This window comes from Stegodyphus dumicola, chromosome 12, assembly GCF_044657685.1.
Source record: "Stegodyphus dumicola isolate Sdum_Otavi_A_Nest chromosome 12, ASM4465768v1".
Lineage (NCBI taxonomy): Eukaryota > Metazoa > Arthropoda > Arachnida > Araneae > Eresidae > Stegodyphus > Stegodyphus dumicola.
The window spans coordinates 92,231,548-92,256,139 of record NC_140779.1 but is presented as its reverse complement, the minus strand read 5'-3'; the positions used below and the strand labels follow the sequence as shown (position 1 = coordinate 92,256,139).

General features: G+C 33.0%; 1 protein-coding gene across 2 annotated transcripts in view; it reads left to right on the top strand.

Annotated features, from left to right (window-relative positions):
• LOC118195629 (cell adhesion molecule Dscam1-like) overlaps nt 1-24,592 on the top strand; it is a 1,218,268-nt gene that overhangs the window by 1,129,253 nt on the left and 64,423 nt on the right. For both annotated transcript variants that reach the window (XM_085806699.1, XM_085806698.1), the window contains exons 24-25: nt 4,403-4,505; nt 9,845-9,957. In XM_085806699.1, the coding sequence (XP_085662825.1) occupies nt 4,403-4,505; nt 9,845-9,957 (216 nt within the window). The remainder of the gene's footprint in view (nt 1-4,402; nt 4,506-9,844; nt 9,958-24,592) is intronic.

Genomic DNA, 24,592 nt, shown 5'->3' with positions numbered 1-24,592 from the left:
AAATCCGTGATCCGGAAACTTCGAGACATCGGTCCTTTCTGATTTTGGAAATTTCCGGATTTTAGATTATCACTTTTAAGCCTAGTAAAATGACATGATGAGATGACAACATTAAAGTTACCTTATTTTTAGATCAGACAGAAAACTGGTGACCCCTTCACAACCATTCAAAGGCCGAAAATGTGATATTGGCCAACATCCAGATGTCAATCAATTCATTGTCATTGGCCATGGTGCTGTAGCGGGTTAGTGTTTGAAAGTGATATGCCGCGAATCTGAGCTAAGAGGGAAAAATATCGCATTCTAGGCGCACTTGCTTTCTATGGTCAAGCCGGAGGAAGAATTTTCCTGTTCTTTTAAAATTTATTTATACTTATTAAATTGATGGTCCGGAGATTCGGATATTAGATCCCTCAACATATTGGACGTCCGTCAGTTTTCCATATATTGACATTCAGTATATTGGAACTATTTTTCATGATTTCGGACTTTATTTACACTGGTCATCAAAAGTAAAGGGTAATGAGAGAAATAAAATTTAGCTGATACTTAATGAAAATTTTGTACAGTATAATTTTGTACAAAACCATTAGATACCATAAATTACAATGTTTGGCGCTGATTATTCGAAACATACTGAAATTAAAACTAAATTTAAAGAAACTGGAAAATGATGGAAAAATTAAGTCACCTCTTGTGGAAGGCCGAGCATTGTCATGCATTAGCAAAAACTCTTGATCCAACCTCTTTGAAGGATTTGCAGGTCGATGCGGCCATTTGCCATGATTCCTCCCCAATCCATTAAACCGCAGTGACGAAAACTAGAAATATTACGGATAAGGGAAGGTAAGTTGCGTATTTCTCCTACCCTCCAAATCATAATACTTCTATAATCACTGTTCACACTATATCTGGATTCATCAGTAAGCAATACTCGGGTGAAGTCGTCTTGGTTCCATTGAACATGATGACTGCACCCGTTTAAACGGGACCTTCTGGAAGCTGGAGTGAATAGGACACAAACCATTAGTTTTCTTCCATAAAGTCCAATCTCATTAAGCCTTCGTGTAGCAGTCGAGCGGCTAATTCGAATTCCTGTCGCAGCCTGAAGGTCTAAAACCAAATCTCTTGTAGTCGCTTCATAGTTTCTTCAAACCGACAAATCAGGCTTATCAACTGGTCGATTGCTTAAAGAGCGGCTCCAAACTCTTGGTATGACACTTTGAAGGTTATTTAAATCTTGGGCGACCTCCATTTGTGTTTGACCTCTCTCGATTCTACTACTTATTTGCCACTTTTGAGCTTCGCTTAAGTCATACCTTTGAGCCATGACTACTAAATACTGATTACTGTCAGAAACCACATTTACCCAAAACAATACTACAGACCAGAATTCCAACATGCCTCATTTCACACCACATTGCCAATCACTGAATTTGCATATTTCCGGCAGTAATGTATGCGTGGAAGTGCAGTTGTTTTCTGTTCAATAGTATTTAATTAACATAAATAATTACAGAATTGGGCATTGGTTGCAACAATTTTTTTAATTCAGTGAGCATATTTTTTCTCATTATCCTTTAATTTTAATGACCAGTGTATATGGATGTTAATTCAAGGGCGTTTGATGCTATGTAGGAATCGCTAGAGTATGAATACAGACGTAGTATTTAAATAATTTCAGTTTTACACAAAGATATACATTTTGCCCCAAAATGTTTTCGAGAAGATAAATAGATTAACAGTTTAACCAGTTTTTCTTTTCTTATCATTTTGTTTAGTCTTTGGCCCTTGGTCTTTAGTCACCTCTTTCTAGTATATGCCTGTATAAATACTGTGAGAGAATATAAGTGACTATAATATTTATTTTTATTTTTGGTACTTAGAGAAGAATTTCCTTTGATGAAGGCGGGACAGATATATTCTATGACGAGCAAGAGGAATCTCTTTCCAGCTCAGATATATGATTTTCCCAAAACAGTAACCTATCACAGCTTCGGAATTATATATATGTAATGAAACTGTGGTTCAATGACACGACATGAACGATTTGATAGAGATTGCGGCACAAACTTGCATTAAAATCTTCGGTGAAACAGGACTTTTCCCATGATTCACTGAACATAGCTTGACAAACTCGTGTAGAATTTTTCATAATTAGAAATGGCCGAAGAATGTAATGACACAACACTTTTGGAGGCACTGAAATAAGAACACTAAGACGTAGATGCGTAGAAATACTAATTGCGTCGATACTTGATGCTTATACGTCCATTCAGTTTTGAAGAAGAAGCAGTCGAGCTGAATTAAATTTCTTTTATTTATTTAAATTCCCATTTTGTGATTACAATTTAGTTGGCACTCTACACGTGGCTATTAAAGAACATTTACAGTTTTTGATATTATTGCTATAGAAGTGAATATAACAGCTCATACATGAATTGCAGTAAAGCATCTGGCGAAGAGGAAAGCACAAGCAAAAGTGACGCATCAGTTCACAGAAAGAAGGGAGGGAGTAAAAAGTTTGTCTTTTAGTTTTGGTTTACAATTTGGTGATTGGTAAAGAGGCATCTGCATTAGGGGTTACGAAAGATCGCATGATTCAAGGGCGTTTGATATGATTCAAGGGCTATTCAAATTATTTTGAATGACGCAGTTTAGACTTATAGCGCTATTTTTAGGATAGATAGATGAAGTTCCCAAATGAAATAAAAAATAAAAGAGGTTATAGTGAATTAAATTTAGAAATTTGCTTTTATATTTTTTATCTTACATATATATGGAAGCTTGCGGTTTTAAATTATGGGTTTTAAAATTAATAGCATAAATCATAAATCGGTTCTTCATTACGTCTGCTTGTACTAAAACTAAATGGAAAGAACATTATAAAATAATTTCATTTTTTGAGAAATGTTAACACTCAATATTAAGCTTCAATGCATTTAAAAAAAATACTAGCATTCATTTAAAATTCCTTAAATGAGATTCCTCATCCCATGTTGAATAACCTATCATTTTCAATTATCCCTTAACTCTTCGTGTAACAATAATTAGTGAATAAATATTTTATCATTTTAAGGAGCTAATGTTATTACACGAAATTACATCATGTACTTTTGTTTAATTTTCACACAGTTATGATTATTGTCTATAGCTATGATTAGCCATTATTCTATACATAATTTCACTAGAGTGGAGTAATTATATACGTGTTACTATAGCTTGAATAAATAATAGAGTTCGAAACTGTATATTTAACATCAATATTTGAATGGCGAAATAAAAATTAATAAGAGTGTAGTGCCTTGAAAGTCAAGATAATCTTCTCTTCTACGCACATGCAGTTATAAACTAACTGTTTATTTTAAGTGCGACAGGTATGTTTCTTTGGCCATCTGATGTTAAAAGTGTTTCAGAATGTTTATTTCTAATTTCTCTCTTTTGTCTAATATGACAGCACATCTGCTGAAAATTTACTTCTCTGCTTTTCTTTTCATTTTTTTTTTTTTTTTTTTTTTTTTTTTTTTTTTAACCTTCATCTAAAAATAGATGGCGATAACATTTACTTCACGTGCAAGCCGAAAGTCCTCTCGAGGTAGGTACAGGAGGTACGAGAAGGGGGGTGGGAGACCCTTAGATCACCCCTGAAGTTTTCTTGTTAAAAACAAGAGTGGAAGCTTAAAACTTAGCTAGGTTCAGGAATACCTCAAACCACGTGTGGTATTACAGAATCGCTGGGCCTAGCCTTTACATGTGTTATGCATCATTATACAATTGTATTACTAAGCATTTTACTATGGATTGCCACTGGCTTCTTGCAATCTGAACAGTCACCGGTACATCTCCAAAATCTTAAAGCTTCCCGTTGTCTTTTTAGGATCTGGTCTAAGACAAGTTACTAACAGGGCAATATGAGGTAACTTGTGTCACATGGCTTACAAAACTTTCTTGATGGCCACAAATACTCGGTCTTTTCTCATTCATTTACTGAATACGTTAAAATGATCTGATATTCCATAAAGTTCTCACTGCCACAATAGATGAAACTCTGTAACGTGTATACTGTATCTATGTTGAGTCTTGTAGCAGCACTTGTTTCTACTCAACTGCACGATGTTAATTTTTTTTTTACTTTCCAAAAGTCTAATCGAGCTATAAATATATTAAAAATTATTTCATCATTGTACCAAAATTTATGTGTATAATAAATAAGATTTCGATATTTTTTTGCTATATTTCATTTTAAATACTTAGTAGTGAAAAGCATACACTGGGACAGTTAGTTTTATGTTACATTCTAGCGCTTAAATCATGTTTGAATGAATACCTCTCTACATATTTTAGCCTTTCGAATAATGATTAAATTCATTTAGCGTTTCATTTAAATTTTGGTTCTTTTTAGGTTTAGAACTAAGAACTCACAGAGAACATGCCATTTACGAAGTTCCAGATAGAGGAAGGATGTTGCTAGATAGAGGAAAATTCTGGAGAGAAGAAGGAGATGGGTGAGTAAAGATTCTTGATTATTTGTGAATCTTATTTGTGATTATCTGTGAATCTTCCTGATTCTTTGTGAATCTTGAAATCATGAAAAATTGATCAACATGCTCATTAAAAATATACTGCTATGCCTTTATTTTCTTTTTCTGTGTGACATGTTCCAGCTGGAAATTTTTTAGAGATATATTAAGTAACACTGTTTGGTTTTCTCCTTTATTAGGCATTTGTAATTAATTTCAAGTGATTAGCTATTAATATAGACATTAACATTATTTTTCTTTGTGCCTACAAATACATGCGAAATGGCTGTTCTGTAATAAGAGGAATCCCACCTTTGCTATGCAGGAAATAACTTTACTTTGCACAGCGAATATAGGTATCTCAACTTTCTCTAGGGAGCTTGCTGTCATTGCGTTCTAGAGTTGCGCACTCTTCCGTCATTTGTCATCCTTTGTTCTGCAGATTTTTCTCTCGCTATGCTTACCATCGATCTTCTAGCTGAGCGCTATAGCCTAAAATATTTTCAAATTTTACTTGCTGGTTGTTTATTTTGCTCCTGGCTGAAATCCTTTGATTTCCGCTATGCTATTTTTGTGTTGCTTTGCTCAAAACTATTCATTGTACTACATTTGAAAATTACCTACATCACCGTGTTTTTTTTTTTTTTTTTTTTAATATGTACTTTGCATTGTCATCGATTTAAAATTCTGCCTTTTTCTACCTGACTGTACTTTTATTCTTGACACTCAAATTTATTTCTGTCGCTTAGAGGTTTTACATGCTATTTAATGGTAAGAAGTCTATTCTGCTCGTTTGATAAGCCCAAATGAAAAAGTATGTAGTATGAACACAGAATTTATGCATTGCGTTAAATGTTGGTACTGGAAACATTCACTGACGGTAACATCCACTCATGATGTACGTAACTACTGAGTAACGAAGTCAATATTTGGTTGTGATAAATATTTCACCTTATTTTATTATAAATATCTATGCAAAAAAGAAAATAATGAAACACTTACATCGTTATAACATCAGAAATAAAATTTGAAAAAACATGATTGATCTTCATAAAAATTTAGTAAGAAATATCTTTCACAAAACGGGAAGAAATTTAAAAATATATTGTTGCCTGCGTACAGGTTCGTAATAGATTGAATTCACACAGGACCTATTATAGATTAATAAAATTTATTTTTATCAAAATAAATAAAGTCATGGAATTCTCCGCAAAAATACTGGTAAAAGTATTTACAGTTTCAGAAAGTACAATCAGTAGTTACGCTTCAAACAGCTAAGAAAGTTAAACACAACGCAATGCAAAGGGCATTGATGAGAAAACTAATCTGATCTCACATTGAATTAACAACTCGCAAACATGAACAAAAGATAAGATATCTCTCTCCGGCATTATATAGTTTTCAACCGTCCGCCGAGTTATTTCTAGTACTTTCTACTTCTCAAAATTACTGGAAACAATATGAGGGTGGAAATACGGTTATGGCTTACACAGTGCTCGTTTACATTTATTTAATTTCAATACATTTCATACGGCGATACAGGGACCGAACCAATATATCGCCAAATAGTAGCCAAGTTTGGCGACTTTTGGAGGTTTTTTGCCAGATTTGGTGACAAAATAAGTTGTCAGCTTGACGATATCTCGCCAAATTACCGAGATAGCCAGTTACTCAATCTTAAATGCACTTGTCTCTGTATGCTTACTTTTCCGGCATTAGCTTCTGTCTTAAGGTTTTTCGCAATACATTAGACAGTAAAATACAGCAATTTCACATATAACTGCACTAAAATCATCTAGCTATGTATAAAATTTGCAAAAATATGCTTTTGAATTTAATTCCTTTGTTAGTGTGTGTTGTATACAATTCATGAAAAGAATATGTGTTGGTGTTCTAAAATGCTGTCATGATTAATTTAATGTCTTATTATATAGCTATAAAATGCTGGGTTGCTTTTACAAACGTGCATAATTTAAATGGTGAAATATTCATGAATTTTCATGAATCATGAATTCATTGTTACATATATGTATAAACTTTTATTTCTTTAGGAACGTAATTACATATTTATGTAATAAAACGGAATTGCTATTAACAACAGTAATTAAAATATTTCTGCAATGCTAAATATTTGTGTAAAAACCGTAAATTATCATACAGTCGTAATTAAAATGTCCTTAATAGTCCTTCAATACTTTAATCAAAATAATACTTAGCAGAAATATGAAATAAATTTAATATGAAAAATGCATCCCTATAGAAATCTATTCGTTAGTATCCGCAGTATTCACAATATGAAAATTATTTGATAGCTGTAAAAATATTATATTCTGCTGCTCATCTTACAATTAGATTTACTTGGCACTGTCTGTTCTTTTTCCATTTAATATTTAGTCAACATGATCAATAATATAATAAAAATATAGAATATTATAATCGCAAAATTTATTTTTTATGTATTTCTGTTTTGGTAAACCATGTGAAGTTGTGATTCTGTACATGTGTTAAATCTTTATCAATTGTTTCTTAATGTGCCATACCTTTGTTTAAATACCAGAATTATTTAATATACAAGTTTATTTGTATTTTAAGCCCACACTTGTGATCTTTATTTTCCATTTATCATAATCATCATGCAGTCACATTTTATCTCATAAAAAGATTGTTGTGTTTTTTATATAGGAAATTATATTTCTTTTATAATATTAGAATAAGTTTCATTTTGTTGTGTCTACCGAAATCTAACAATTTCCATCATACTCAATTTTACTTGGAAATGCATACTTCTTTGATAACATTAATGTGATACTGCTCTTAATTTTTACTTATGGATAAGAAAGTCATACAATCTCGCTTGAAATATAAAACAAATATTTAGGGTTTTTTTTATTAGGCAGGTAAATAAAAATAGGAGAAACTGTAATAAGAATTACATGTACGATCGCTGTTATTCCTTGGTATGAAAAATCTTGAGTTACCAACAGATGGCATTAGCATGCTCGAAGAAGCAAGGTTCGAGAAGATGGCGGTGCTCTTCTCGTGGTATTTTGAGCAAAAACAGTAATATATTGTCCGATTTTTGCTATGCAAAGGCAATGATATGATAAGAAACAGAGATAAACCTGTTTGGATAAATCTCAGTACAATGACAGATGTTATGAGTCATCCATGAGTGTATGAATATGATATGAAAAAGGATCTAGCAGCCTCAGTGGCCCAGATTTAGCAGTCACAAGTCTTCCAAATTCAGCAGTGACGAGACATAACGTGGCAGTCGTGGTGAGGTGATAATGAAAACTGGGCAGCACGATCAAGATGGTGACGTCACTTCTGATTGCTAAAAGGGATCCAGCAGTCACAGTGGCCCAGATCCCCATGTCACGATCTCCCAGATTCAGCAATTATGGAGTACAACATATCCATAGAGAACGTGAAACAAAAAAAACTTGGCATTACAATCGAGAAGCTCACATCACTGCTTGACGATACTGTTTGACCACCTGTCAAATCATTCATGATGAGCTTCTGTTTCCCAAAATGCGAGCAAGATGATTTCATAAGGGTTTTTAAAAAATGAAGAAATAAAGTATGTGGCGGTGTTTGTTAGGAGTTTCTCTGTGCGTATGAGATTGATGGTGACACTTTCTTTCTGGTATCGATGCCCACCAGCGGCCGAGCGGTAAAGTCGCTGAACACTGGTAGTTCGGTCCGAGGGTTCGAATCCCACGAACGGGCTGGCTGCATGGGCATTTTCGTGGTTTTCCCCATGTGTAACGTGTATACGAGCCAGTTTCCCTTAGAAAGTCCTCCACGAAGGCATCCCTCCTTTAGGCAGATAGGCCTCGTGTGCTTTGCCATAATTAAATACCCCAAACACCAAATGCACCTTCTGTTATTGTCACTGCAAAATAATACTTCATGTATTTTTGATCAATCTTCCCTCTAATTATTTCATTGTCTGCGCGGTACAAAAGTATACGGGAGAAAAAATGCTCAAAATGTATGTAAAAGCGTGCAAGTGGGGAGAAGTTATTGTGCTTGTGTTTGAAGTTAAATGTATTTAAATAAAGACTCTGGATTTAAAAGTTTATTCAGGAGTTATGGTGAACAAGCGATTGTGCGCAGATTATAAAAACGGCTACGCAACTTTCGACAAAATTAGTGGGCGGCCGCGCACCTGCGCAACTTAGAGGGAACTTTGCTTATGAGTAGTACGAAGCTTCGGCGTTCTGCTCACAGGCCGCTGTATGTAGGAACTTGACAAATCCAGCTAAGTAGAGATGGACTACTTTACTTGAGATGGACCTTTTTTTACTTTACTTGGGCGAACAGCGATATCGTAATTATTCCAGTGTTTGTAATAAATAATCTGTAAACAAAGAAAAAAAATAGTTTTTTCGTTTACCACACAATAATATGCATTGTATAAATAAAATACGCTTAATTATATTTGTTTCAAATTTCATAGTCACTTAAAATTTGTAATCCCTACGGAAAAGAGGCTGAATATTATTAATTTCAAAATCGCACTACTGTACGTTGTTAAATCAATAAGTAATAGCGGAAAATTGAAAATTAAGATTATGGATATTACTTAATTTGCATATTAATTTAATCTCCTGTAATCCTGAATGTATACTGCCCGACGTATGCCTATTGAAATGTGTTCCTTCGAGAGTTACACGAAAAAGTGTTTGATTTTTCTTTTCATGTTGCGTAAAGCAAGCAGTCGTGGTCTGTTTCAGCCATAAATTTTCATGATATCTAATCATACTGAAAAATGTATGTGAGAGAAGTTTCAAGTGATCTGTTTCCCACCACCCGACTGAAAAAGTCATGTAATTTGTAAGTCATTTGTAAGGTAATGGATGCATAATACTTAGAATTCACTCAATCTTGAATATATTATTTGCTGACCATTTATGTTATTGTAATTTTTTTTACTTTACTTGGGTTTGAAATATAGGGTACAAAACAGGAAAAATTTATTTTTTTTATATATTCGTGCTTTATATGTTTAATATATTGTATACTTAAATATTAAATAATTATTAAAATTTCAAGAAACGAGCGCTGATAAGAAAGTATTAAATGTAGTCTCTATATTTTCTGTACGTTCCCTTACTTAAGTAATATTTGTAAATTGTGTCAAACTGTACCACTTTCATTTTATAAAAATCTTAATCATATGAATCCATGGTTTTTTAAGGTCATTTTTTAAAAGATGTTTTATTAGTTAAAAAGATGTTCGTAATTTGTCATTATCTGATATCCAGTGTACAGAAGTGTGTGTCTATAATGAAATTGTGTTCTATTTTTCGCAGGAATTCGAGCACTGAATCGGATAATGAAGATTTATTGTACTCTTTACATTCCACGGACGACATTATCCTCAGAGATGAGGCCAGAGAATCCGAAACAGAATGTGATAGATTATGTAAGTACAAAATAAAATTATTTAATTATTTAGAATTCTTAGAGATGCATATTGTATATGCTAATAAAGATTAAAAAAAAGGAAATTTGGAGTCCTTTAAAGTTTCAGAAAAAACATATTATTTATAAAGTTTGTTTAATTATCAAGACACTTTCGAAATCATGCAGTAAATTTATAAAGTTTTAAAATTCGTTTAATTGATATAAGTCAATAATTAAATATCAGTTGTATTGATATAAGTCCTTATTTTCTTGTATCACGTTATCGTATATATCTAATTTAGTAAAACACTTACCGCCACACAGCTATTATTTAACTTTAACCAATAAATTTCACTATTTTTACAATTTAGATGTACCATCCTCTTTTAAACCATGCTGCATGCCATTAAATTTGAATAAATTTCTGATCTGAACAAATATTGTAACATGAACGAAGAAGAGTTGGATGAAATTTAACTCCAATATAATTCTTACTACAGTTTAAAAATAATGGTCGGAACCTATTTGGTAGAGTCTATATCAGTGGTTCTCAACCTTTTTTCCTCCAAGCATCCCTTTCACTATTCCCAGAAGAACCTCCTTCCCCTCCTTTCCCAAATTTGAGAAATATACAGAAATTTATTTTGATTTAGAGTACATCTTTTTTTTTCTTTTTGTAAATGGAACAACAAAAATGTATAGAAAATGTTAATAAAAACCAAAACGAATAATAGTAGTTTTTGTATTTAAAACTTAGTTTCTATACTAACAACGTATTTAATCCCACATAATTATTAATTTCATAACAATGTTTACCATTAGCTTTAATCATTTATTATTTCAACACTGATATCTATAAACTGAAATTGTTTTTAAAAGTTGCAAAAATTCGACTTTCAGTTATTTCAATCAAATTTGACGACATCTACTTAAAACTTAAGAAAAGACAGAAAAATTAAAGTATGCTGTAAAAAATGTAAGTTAAAATTACTCCATGTGTCATAAGAAGCTTTCAATGCTTCTGCATTGTTTTCATAACATAAAATAAAATAATACGATTTCACGCATCAATATACTGTCTTCAAATTATTTTTTAGACATTTTAAATACCTTGCTAATTGTTTTCATTTATTTATTAATTTTCTATAAAATGATAAAATATTATTTAAACTTCTTTTCTATATTTTTTTTCTTTCAACATAAAATTTTTCCTATATTATCTTTTTAAAATAATTTCAGATTACAGATAGCAGTGTTTAAATAATAAGTGAATAATGTTAATGATAAGCATTGTTATGATATTAATTAATGTATGAGATTAAATACTCCAAGTTCCAAGTTACACTTATGCCGAGATTATCAAGCATTCTGCTTGATGTGTTCCGGCTGTCATCAGATGTTTGCTGTTTGGGTGCTGAAAAGAGAATAAGTTCGAAGTGTCAGACCAGAAAGGCAGGAGCTAATGACGAAGAATAAAATACTGTTACGGATTTAGTATTTAAATAGCTTATGTTAGTTGAATTGTAAATTAAATGGTTTTATTTCCCGCGCAGTGCAGCGCGTGACGAATATTGAAAGAAAGCTAAGCCGGAAAATTTAATAAATATCTCTTTTTGATTTCGAGAAAGTCTATAAAAGGAGGAAAACCTCTCAGTTCGTTGTAGTTACTTAGTTGGTTGTTGTTTAAGAGTTTATTTAGAAAACTGCTCTTGTTGATTGTAGCGAATTCGCGGATTAGCTTTCTTCAGCTGTTTTGAATTAAGTTCTATGGAACATTTGAGTTGTTAAAAGATAACTACTGAGATATATTGTAATACTGCATGATAATTTGAGGAAATTTAAGCATATTTGTTGTGATAATAATAAATTCTTGTTCATTTTTCATCGGACTTGTGCATTCATTTCGTAACGAACCCGTACGCACGCAACAATACGTTGTTAGTATTTACATACAATGAAATGGGTATATAACTGAAGGATTAATTGAATTTCTTTAAAAGTTTAAAAATTGGGACTTATACCACCCCATTTCCTCGTGTATCCCCCTCCCTAGTTTCTTAGCGCTAGATTCTGAAGCTTTTGAAACTATTTCCATAATTTTTCCCTTCCTCAATTTTACATAGTTTTCTTTTTTATTCTGAGGGCAGATTTATTAGAATATTGTACTTCCTTGCTTATTTTTGTTTTATTCAGTGTATTCAAATTGTGTTTGTATTTTATTTTTGCATTTCAGCCCTTTTATTTTCGCTTGCTTTTATTATTTGAAACATATTTTGCGCACTTCGTTAAGCTACCTGAGTGTGGCAGATCTTTTTATACTTAGAAAACTTTTCAAACATGTGATTTCACCTTACTTCTTTTATTTACGTTTTAGCTCATTCTAGAAGTATTCTATAGCTGATGCATTTGATCTTTCGAAATCCGGTTTTGTCTTCGCACATTCTCTTTCTTTCCTCTGATGACCCTCGTCGGAACTGCGTTCAAGATTCATTCATGTGTGGTGCCCTTAGGTAATTGAGCCGGACATGTCGTGTAAAGCGCAACATGTCCGGCTCAATTACTGTCAGCTACCGGCTCAATATCAGTCAGATATTGTAATGTTAATACTGGAATGTGGGTTTCTGTTAAAGAAATAATATTGCGATGGTAATCAGTAGTTTGTCCAAGACTACTTTTCATTTGCTATGTTCTTACTTCAACCGCGTCCTTCGAAAATTTTATTACTGATATCATTTTTCCCTCTCGATTATCGGGAGATAAAATAAGTTAAAAAAGGGGGAATACAGTATGGAAATCAAAGTAATAAAACCAACTGAATATGCAATAGTAACTCAAGTTAAATAATTGCAAACAAAATGGAAATTTACTACTAAAATGAACAAAGTTGTAACAGCAACAGAAAGTTTATATTAAAAGTAAAACCTTCATTATGTAATATCAGTTTACAATTTAACATTACTTCAATTAATTACCGCTAAACAAGCTTTAAAATATATGTTTGTAAATATGCAATGAAAAGAAAAAAGCCTCGGTATAGGCTGTAAATTTTAAATTTCTTTGTAAATCGTGAAAGAGAGTCATAACACTTTATCTTGCTTGCATTGTTGGCAATAACTGACGCTATGATATTCATGGATCTATATTTCTCTAGGCATAAATGAGGCCGTTAAAGAAATTGTTTGCGTTTTTCTTAGATTCTCGCGTGGAATAAACAGTGCATCAGTATTTATTTCCCATTTCATCATATTCAAAATGTAAGCTTAGAATCTTTATTTTTATTTATTAGATTGTCTTATTACTTATCTGAAATCTTCCTCTTTCACCATTACATTAAATTGTCATGTCTTTCACCAATTCGTAGCAGAATAATGTTTGTACTTTATTTCTTGCCTTTGATGTTTTAAACGTTGTTACATTTTCCTTGGATACATAATTCAAAAACGTTTTAAAAAATTTAGATTCTGTTTTCATATAGTGAAAAAAAAATCTGTTGAAAATAAACATGATTGTGAATGAAGCACATACAGCCAATGCATTTCATAGTGATTTACTTTTTTTTTATGAAGGTATCTAACATTCTTCTACATCATAACGGTAAGATAAGATAAAGCAGGCTTAGAAATTAACATCTTACACATTTGTGTAACCATTAGCTGGGATTAAAATTTATTACAAATTTATGTTAATTCTTAAAATAAAAACAAAGAAATTACAGTAATGTTTAATGCGCTCTTAAAAATTCGTAACATTCTCATACCTAAATCCTTTAACATTAAAACTTAATTTTTATTTACCTTAAATTAACAGTAAACTATTTTAGTGAATGGGCCTTGACTGTAATAAGTAAATAAAAAGTACTAAATCATAATTATTTCTTACCATTATTATTTTACAAAAATATACTAAAATTAATTTTAGATACTCCAAATTCGTTTCTAAACTCTAAAATAACAATCGCACGCCATTTAAGGTGAGAGGCCACACTTCATTCAAAGAAAAATTTTATTCAGTAAGTAGGACTTAACATTATTACTTAGCAGTGATTACTAATATATGAGAGTAGGTCTTTTGCTACAAATTTAGTGCATTCAAAAATTATTAATCCATTTACTCTCTCTCTCTCTCTCTCTGGATATTTACAAATAAAACGCCAAAATGCACAATTAATTAACAAATTGATTAATTAACAACAGTCAAAATCTGAATTAATCAACACAGTGTTAAATACTCCTTCCACATCGAAATGATTGTCTTAATTTCATAAATTATTTGCCTGCTTTGCATAAATTATTCTTTCACTTTTAAAGCTTCTCAATAGCTCCTGTAGAATCGCACATCTTTCATCTCTTTAGAAATTGAGTTTCTTCGTCATAGCTCTATAAAAAAACGATATATAGTATCAAAATTTTATTTCATAAAAATGAAATGTAACTCTCTTCTTGCTTCTATCTCCTTCCAAATGTATAAATCGGACAGTCATTTCGACACGGAGGGAATATTAATCAAGAATTGAACTGTAGTCGCTAATTGGTTAAAACCCACATTAGGGTGTTATATATATTTTATTCACATCTATTCAACTATTATTCTAAAATGACTCATACTAGATTTTACGATTTTACGTAAAATTTAGCTTTCATATGCGAAACGGCCATTTGACGGATATAGAAGCATTTAGTACTTTACAAACATTAAAATTTTGTGCCTGCAAATTATGTTGCTAAAATCATCCATTACGAACCAAATTCTCAAATATTCGAAAAAAAAAAAAAAAAAGGCTCCATGGAAATGTAAATTTAATCATTATTGTTTTTCATTTAAAAGGGATCGTATTGGAAGCATGAATCTGGCATAGAACTGTACAAAATATTAATAAGAAAAGAGCAATAACTATTCTTTTTATTCGTGATTTTTTTTCGTAATACTCGATAAATTCAGATATTCTTTTTCTAATTCTCCAGAGTGTTATTAATTATATTTTTTACAATAATTATGCTATTTTAGTGGTTATACGTTCATCGTGTTTATCTTTGCAAATTGAATCCATCAAAATAAACACTGCTCATCGGAAAGATTGTTGATGAGAAACGTCAATAAGTCGTCATAGCACTACTCATACACATACAGTACTTTTCTGCCTATTTCAATGTCCTGAAATGTTTTTAAATTTTTACGTATTTTCCCTCTTACTCAAGGCGTTCAGAAAGCGAGCTCACCTAAATTTTAAAATGGATTCGCTCACGTATAATTTTTCTTGTCTTATTGATTTGAGCATGAATTTTGGGTGCATGGGTTCATTTCTACCTCTGCCTCTGCTTGATAAAGCAGTTGTAGATAGCTTCAAGATAACAGAGATCACTAAATGCTCCTCACAATTTTGAAAATCATTGCACGCAAGAAGACAAACTGAACGGTGACGAAGACGATGGCAATGGTGACAGCTCACTAGCTAGAACAGATGAAACAGACAAGAATTCTAACAGTGCGTAATGATTTCAAGCCTAGACAACACATTGGATAACAATAAAAGCGGGGGAGATACAGGTATGCAAGACAAGTCTTAGCAAGGTAAATATGAAGATTATTACACAAATTGGCTAATGAATTAGAAAGTCTTTAGAATTTCATTTGAATGCGTGCTAGGGATGAAGTATGTAAATTTATTTTATGAAGTGGGTTACACGTGGTTAGAATGCTAGTACAAGTAAGTTTAAGAGTGCTTTTCACGATGAATAAAGTAAAATAGGAAAAACTACAGATCTTTCACTGATTGAGAAAGGGCTTATTGTTGCTGCCCATTTAGCGGGGGCCTCGATTTCGAAGACAGCAAATCTCACTGGATTCTCAAAAACAGCTATATCAAAGATTTTCAAAAGGTGGAACCAGAACCTACAGCCTTTCTGTAGAAGATGTAACTGCGGTTCGAACCACTTTTCCAAGAGAATGATCGGCGTCTCCGACGAATTGCACGGCAGAACAGGGACTTTACTGTGCTTCAACTGGCACTGATCGTCAACTAAGGCTCTTACCAACAAATTTCAACTCGAACCGTGCGCAGAGAAGTTCCTGTGAGAAAAACCACTCATTTCTGCCCGACATGCAAGACTTCATTTGTAGTGGTGTCGAGAAAAAAGACAATGGACATCTGAGGACTGGAAACGGGTAGTGCGATCGTATGAATCACGCTGAACCTTATTTTGAACTGATGAAAGACGTCGAATTTGACGAGAACCCCATGAAGCCGTGAATCCATCTTGCCTTACTCTCACTGTGCAAGGATCTGGTGGGAGTATCATATATAGGGCATGTTCTGCTGGTATGAAAGCTGTGCCCTGGTTTCCTCGACGGTAAATGAACAGGCATGAGATACCTAGATATACTGGCAGATCAAGTGCACCCTGCAATATTGCATTTTTGCCCTGATGGTGATGGATACTTCATGTACAATAATGCAACTATACATTGTGCCAAAGGTGTTCAAATTTGGTTAGCTGAACATTCACCGCATAGCCCGAATCTTAACCCCATAGAAAATGTGTGGGATATGGTGGAAAGACGCATCCGACAGTATTCTCCTCTTCCATGTAATTTGCAAGATCTAAAAAGCTGCATAGCCAATGCATGGTATTCTCAGGGCATAAATGCACATCGCGCACATCAGAAGCATATAGACTCGATGTCCAAACGAATCAGAGCAATTAACCGTGCAAAAGGTGGTTCAGTAAAATCTTGATGCTGGGTTCCTAATTCATTGGCCAGTGTGTTTAAATAATGTTAATATCACTATGCATTCTTATTAGAATGTAGGTTTTTCGTTTCTTTTTTTTTCTTCTCAAGTAATTAATAGTGTAATAGTTACTGGTGGTTTGTCCATGAACACTTTCCATTTCCTATGTTTTTACAACAGCCGCATTTTTTCGGAAATTAAAAGTAATAGCACTTTTTCTCCTCTCAATTTTCATATGATGAAATTAATTTAGGTACTTACATAATCATGCCATCGCAGCCAAAGTTGCGCTGATGCGCCAATAAAGAGCAATCCTGTTGTTCGCACGCAGTTATCTTTTGGATTCCTTTTTGCCTTGTTGTTTGCTGATTTTTGACGCCATTTTTTAGTGCTACGAAGATGCGTCTTTGGAATTTGCAAACATTTATTTTTTCAGGAGCGAAATATTTTGCCAAAAAAACGAAAATGTACCAATTTGCATGATATGAAATTTATTTTGGTAAACTTACGTTTTGGAAATGTAATTTAAGACAGTGGAATCAGCAAGTGGGACTTAGAAAGCCAACCTTTTTGAAGGGAGCAGAATACCATTTTGTTCAGCTTTGAGATTCACATACTGCTGGTGCGAGGAGTTGATGGCGATTAAATTTTGTGAAAAGCAACTTGATTTATCGAATAAAACTGTTATAGATTGGAACAATTACTTGCATGAATTCTGTCTTTGATATGGAGAATAAACCAAACAAGAAGGTAGGTGGACGAGATTGCACTGTGGAAATTGGTGAAAGTTTGTTTACTAAGCGTAAAAATAATTGTGGTGGAGTATTACTCGAACAGTAGGTGTTTGGTGGTATATGTAGATAAACAAAAGATTCGTTTGCTGTCACTGTCCCTAATAGAACTGGCTCTACCCTCCTTAATAAAATTATTGAAAACATTGTTATTCTGACAGTTGGAAATGTTGCCAAACAAATAGAATAGAAAAAGAAGGATTCCTACATGCTAAAGTTAATCATAAATACAATTTTATTGATCCTGATAACAGGAGTTCATACACAAACAGTTGAGGAATGTAGGGCAATGCTAAATGGAGGAACAAGAGACATAGGGAAACTGCGAGACATCATTTAGAATTTTATTTAGCAGAATCCATATAGCGACAGCATCAGGTCAAACAAAATAGAGACTCTTTTGAATCTATGTTAAATTCTATATCGGCCCATTTTCCACCGAAATCTACTTTGATTTTAAATCAAGTGTTTTGATTTTTGGAAGTGTTTTGATTTTAAATAAAGTGTTTTAATTTATGATTTGTCGCAAAAATTTTAGGTGTTGTTTGGTGGCACTTAAAAACCTCCAAATCGGCAGCTGCGCTGGCGTTAATACGTAAGTACCTTAATTTAACAAAAGGGGGGGTAATATACTAGTAAATAGTATTATAAATTTATATAAAAATTCCACATATTAAAATATTTTGAATTTTAAGATTATGTTAAGAAATGTAGCACGGATTTTATGTTTGGAAATAAAAGTAGCTTCACATTTTTTATTTAAATCTATATTTTTCGATTTATGGAAATTATTCTCAGCTACTAGCGTCAAACAAAAGTAAGAAATAACATTTCAGAACGCGAAATATGTCTTGCAGCCGAAATCAAATCTCACCTCTGTTCTAGGTCACTTGTATGAAGTAACTTAAATCTGCTTATGCAAAATACCACATGAAAAATAATGGTAAGTTATTAGCCTTTAAGATGTTTATGTTAAAGCTGCAAGCTGCCAACAAAATGCAAATGATTTATGCCCAGTTTCCAACTGTCACTCAACTTCTGCACCAACAGAAAGATAATGAGCGCCCCTGCTACGTAAAGATTGCAATCACTTCTTTCGGGCGTTGCCTGTCAGTTCAATCAAGATTTAGGGATACACATTGACGCACTGGAATGACATTCCTCACGACGCAGCAGCGCTCATAGATGAGATTTATGCTATTTCCTTTTTTTGTGAATCAAATGCTTTGCATCAGCACTTTGGCCTCGTTTGGTTGATTGCGCTTTGTATCATATCTTTGTATTAACTGTGTTAGGAAGATATCAATAAACGAAATTCCTGATAAAAAGCGCTCTTCAGTCCACTGTGTTGTTTGTACATATTTTAGTATTTACGATGTTAGTTTGCGATGTAAAGTTCATTACTTTTGCTCAGACAGTCTCTTCAAAGTAAATAAAAGGGGAACTTATTTTATCTTTTTCAATTTATTTATATCAAAATAATTGTTTAAGCAAATTTGTTAGTTGTTTTAAGAATTAGATTGCAAAAGCTTTTAAATATAACCATCTTATATTTTCGAAATTTACAAATGCTTATCAGTTTATGCATAAACAGGTATATGATATAGTATCATGCAAGAAAAATGTACTTAATTATACTTCTGTCAGTTTTAAATGAAGTGAACAGTTATTAAATTCAAATGACAACAATAAATAATAATAAAAAAATATAAATAAATAACAATAAGATAAATTATGCGAGACAAATAAAGACAAATAATGTGACGGCAGTGAAACACGGAATTCCCCCCCCCATGCCCTCATTAGTCCTGTTACCAAATCTGCCGGCATTTCAGTAGATGGATCGAGCTACAGATGACTCTGAGTAGAGCCAATTAAAAAAATAAAGTATCCATTATTTCAAATAAGTATTAGTTTATTTGAATATGGCAAAGCTACGAGAGCTATCTGCGTAGGAGGAGGGATGCCTTCGTGGAGGTCTCTCTGAGGGAAACGGGTTAGCATTCACATTACACATGGATAAAGCTGCGAAAAACAAGCATGCAGCCAACCCTTTCGCCTACAGTCGAATGCAAACTAGGAGGCACTACTTAGTAGTTTAAACCACTCGGCCAGTGGTGGAGGTTTTAAAGATAGGAAGTAACGGAAATATTTTATGTGAAATGAAAGTACTACTTCTCATTTTCCTAACAGGTGAACGATAAATAATGAAAAGCAAATCTATATTTTAAGGATAAAGTAAAATAATCTCTGTTTTCGTATGGAAAGTGTATCATATATTTGATTTTGATTTTAAGTAATGGAGATGATATTTCTGCTTTGGTAAGAGATGAATAGTTGAAATTTATGCTGCATAAAATCTGTTGAAAAGAAAAATCAAATTTAAGAAATTCTTGATATAATATTTTCAATTTAAGAAAAGGAATTCAAAAGCTTTTTCTCGGTGCAAAACAAGAAATTCAGTAATTTTTACATCATGTATTTTATGTAAACTAATCTTATGTATTGCCTAAGTTACTTTTTATATTTAGACCGTTGTATTGTTTATTTAATTTATATTCATGCCAGGGATGACTACAATATTTTACTCACTCTAATTATTAATAAATATTTAGTTAACTGCTTTAATTTTATGAGTGTGGAACTCACATCAAATAATTTTTAAACATAATGTTTTAAGAAACATTTCAGTTGGCAATATCTGCATAATTTCCAAGTCATTTCAAGATCTTTATTTAGAGGACATTTTTTTTTTCGTTCAACCAGTTTTTTTTTAATTTAAAATTACTCACTAGTCATTATTCTGAAAAGAGTTTTAATCAGGGATAATAAGCAAAAGTCAAAAGAATTATCCAATAATATCTGTATGCACAAAAATTGAATTTATCAATTGTTCATGGAAAAAAAGGTTCTTACTACTTATAAGATCTTTATTAATCTTTATGCAACTGTTTCCTTCGAAATTTCTCCTTTAGAGAATAATAGACCGACCATTAATGCGATTAGGTACAATATTTGGTTCTCAAGAATTGTTTCATGTACGCCCAATAGATGGCGACACGAGATTAAGAAGATGTATTCGTTTAAAGCGCGATTTCAAAACGAAAAACAATGAGGTTCGAAATCATCCTGTTTACTGTTAATGTATTTACATGTTTTTTACATTTTTTGATGCTATAATTCTTACAAGAATTAAAGGTTTTTACCAAATTTTAATTGAATTTTACTAATTTTTTAATGTAATAATAAAATAACATATTGCTTTTTTTTACTGTAATTCAGTAGGTATGCCATTTAACTTTATCTGAATTATATAAAGTAATATGTCACCACATATCAGTTAGTATTATGTGGATTTCAACGCTGTGCCATCTTTTCTCAGTTGACAAATACATAGCAGTAACTCCAGTAAGCACTATTCTTCGTTTACTCGACGAATCATTTCATAGCGAATCTAATACTTCCTTTATATAAACAAGCTCAGCAGTATATGTTTTTACTTTCGTAAGAATTACTGTAGGTGTGTTTCCGCTAAACAAAATAATTAAGATTAAGGGTTTTCTTAACTTATTACGTGCTCCGCCCATAAGCACTGCACGGAAATGGAGGGATGTACTTCTTGTCTTTTTAGTTGAAACTGGTTCGTATCCACGTTACAACGCTTACAGCTCGTTCGTCGGGACTCGAACCCCGGACCGAACTAACAGTGTTCAGAGGCTTTTACCGCTCGGCCGCTGGTGGTCCCTGTTGGGTCCTGTGTTAAGGGTTGTTTATCATTTCTCTACAGTCCAAACAAATATTAGGTTCCATGTATTGTACCTTTCTTCTAAGAATGCATTATTCATTAAAAAAAATCTGATGCACCCACATAACTTCCTTGTAGAGTCTGTTAAATTATACACATTTTTTGCTGCACTTCATTTAAACTTACTTCCTCGAATTATTCTAACTTAATTAGATTCTGCAAGGCAAGTTAAAAAATCGCAAATTTTGAAATTAAATATCCTGGTCAATTTTTCTTCTCGTACGGGAGTCAAACTTCTTATAATTTGTATTTTTTCATAACGAATACAAAACTTTGCTACATATAAATATAGGAACCAGAGGCAAGCTTTAAAAGTTAGATTTCGTTATTTGTCTAAAATTATTATTATTTATTTATTTACGTTTTAATTTGATATGACCAAAACACGAATATTTTCGTCGTTTGAAGCACTTCTATAAATGGACGTACATGACTATGACCAACAATTATGAAAATAAAGGCATGCTAAGGGATAAATATAAATTTCTCCTCAAAAAGGCCGTTGAAATTTTGTATGTGGAACTGCTATAACATGTAGATGTGCACCTCCCATTTTGTTCGCAGTCAGCAGCATCAAAAGTATATAAAAATATGCATATATATCAACTCTGTTACTCGGCTTAGTGAGCTCAGTTTCTTTATTCTTATATATTTGTAAATTGTGCACATTTTTGCTTTAAAAATGATTGAATTATGTTGTTCTTATCTTCCGGTTAAGTATTATATGCCTCTAGTTAACCTGCATGTTATAGTTGTAGAATTATCAACAATTTAAAAGTTCAATGAAAATCGTAAAAACAACCTTGTATTTAGCGTAAATATATTGAAACACTCAATCGATTTCGAGGGCAGCTAAAGGTCCCTCCTCATCAGAAGAAAGAAATACCTAGAAAAAAGAAAAATAAAGGGAAGGAGTCTCAGAAACATGTGGTCCTTATCAGCACTGCACGTGGTTAAACCGGATTTTTAATCAGAGTTACACTGGCCGCCTACTTTTACTGAGCCAGGCTATCTGATCAAACATGTAACACGAAAGACAAGAAAATTAGCGAAGTTAAAAATACGGAGCGAGGGGCAATTGCACCTTCAAGCTCAAAATCTGAACTTCGAATAATGGAAAGCCAATGCCAATGATTTGAAAATTTCGGAGTGCCTATGGTTCAAAACCATTTACCTCCACATCAGAATTACTAAAAGTGAGCAGAAATAGGAAAAATTTGGCATAAGTGATTTACTTGATGCTCAATAGAGGGAGCCACAGGCTTGAGAAAGTTTAAGGATAGAGATGAGAAAATAAAAACTTAAGTATCATAATATTTTTTATAAGTTTTTAGGTTTTTATAATTTTTTTGTATTTTATATTTTATACTTTTTTTGGTTTTTATAATTTTTTATACACAATACAAACACTAAAGCAAAAAGCGGATAGGAAAGAGTTTACGATTAATAGGCTCATTGGCATGTGGCTTGTGTAGGATAGTGCAAATAATAAAAAGGGAACGCGATGAAAATATTCATAGGCAGATTTTAAAATCTGCGGGAGATGTGATTCTATGCGAACAGATTGATAATTTTGCTAGATCTTGATTGCAGGTATTGATGATGATAAAGCAATTATATGGCAGCTCGCTGAAGAGACGTCCTTCCTTCATGGCGCGGGGGCTGGAACTGAGGTAGAGAGGGCGTGTCTAGCCCTTTTGGATGGTGGGTAGATGTCGAACTCTCGGTCTCTTCTGTGAGCTGCGAATAGCAGGATCGTATGCTGGCATCTGTTGAAGTGCTCGATTATCAATCTGTTCAATTTTAAGGAATAAATTTTGACTATGCTTTTTGATAAGGTAATCAACAGGTTTAATGTTAAGGTCCGAATGAATCACATCTGTACGGCCGTACCAGGCTGCGTTTAGGACCATACGTAAAGTTTTACTTTGAAAAGATTGAAGTTTTTTCACATGAGTTTTTGCAGCAGTACCCCAAATTGTACATGCATACATAAAGACAGGTCTTATAATTGATGTATAGAGAAGAATTTTGTTTTTAATTGACAGATTGCTCTTTCGAGCTAAAAATGGGTAAAGTTGGGCTCTAGCACCTTTCGCTTTATTGAGAATATTTTCAATGTGAAGGCGCCAGAGTAATTTTGAATCAAGTACAACTCCTAGGTACTTGTAAGAATTTGACCAGGGAACATAGTCATCAAAGAATTTAATATTAATGGAAGGGTACGGGAGGGGGCTACGTTTGAAGATCATAGCAGCACATTTAGCAACATTAATTTTTATTTTCCAAGTGATGAGCCAGTGCTCAAGGCTAGAGAGATATCTCTGAATGATTTGGACCAAGTTTTCAAGGCGTTTGTGTTGGGCTAGGATGGCCGTATCATCTGCATAAAGTGCAAGAGTGATACTAGGTGATTTTGGTATGTCATTTATGAAAATGTTGAACAAAATTGGGCCTAAAAGTGACCCTTGGGGGACGCTGCTTAGTATAGGACGGGGTGCCGAAATGAAAGAATTAACTCGTACAGAAAAAGATCTATTAGTGAGGTACGAATTAATTATATGAATTAAATGGGCCGAAACGTCAAGTCGTTATGAGCTTGATAATGATTCCTATATGCCAAGTCCTATCAAATGCTTTGGCTATGTCAAGAAATAAAGCGCCAGTAAGCATTTTGTTACGAAACCCTTCGTGAATGAACTCCACTGTCCTCAGCAGCTGGTGCGTAGTGCAGTGTTTTGCTCGAAATCCAAATTGTTCATCAATCAGAACGTTGTGATTTCGGAGAAAATCATTCAGGCGTTTAAGTAACACAAATTCGTATATCTTTGATAACGATGATAGGAGGCTGATAGGTCTATAATTTTGAGGGTTTGAAAGGCTTTGGCCTGATTTTGGAATAGGCACAATAAGTGCTTGTTTCCAGCTTTGAGGAAAATAGCAATGCTGAATCATAAAATTTATAAGCATTACTAAGAAAAATAGATAACTGGTGGGTAAATTTTTAATCATACGATTAGAAATAGAGTCCATACCAGGGGCTTTTTTGGGTTTGAGCTTGGTAATGTATTCACTTACCTCGCTCATGGATGTATACTGTATTTCTCTCGCGAAAGGCGAGGAGAGGAAACGTTCAACATCTTGTGGGAAAGAACTTGCGTTGTTCGCAAAAATTCCTTCATTATGTGGTGTAAATTGAGTTTGAAGAGAATCCGCAATTAATTCGGATTTCTCAGCGTCTGTGTGAGCCACCGCTGCGTCCGTAGCTAAGGACGGAATGTTAGATTTGTGTTTGCGTAGGCGGGCTGATGCGCGCCAAAGACTGTTATCA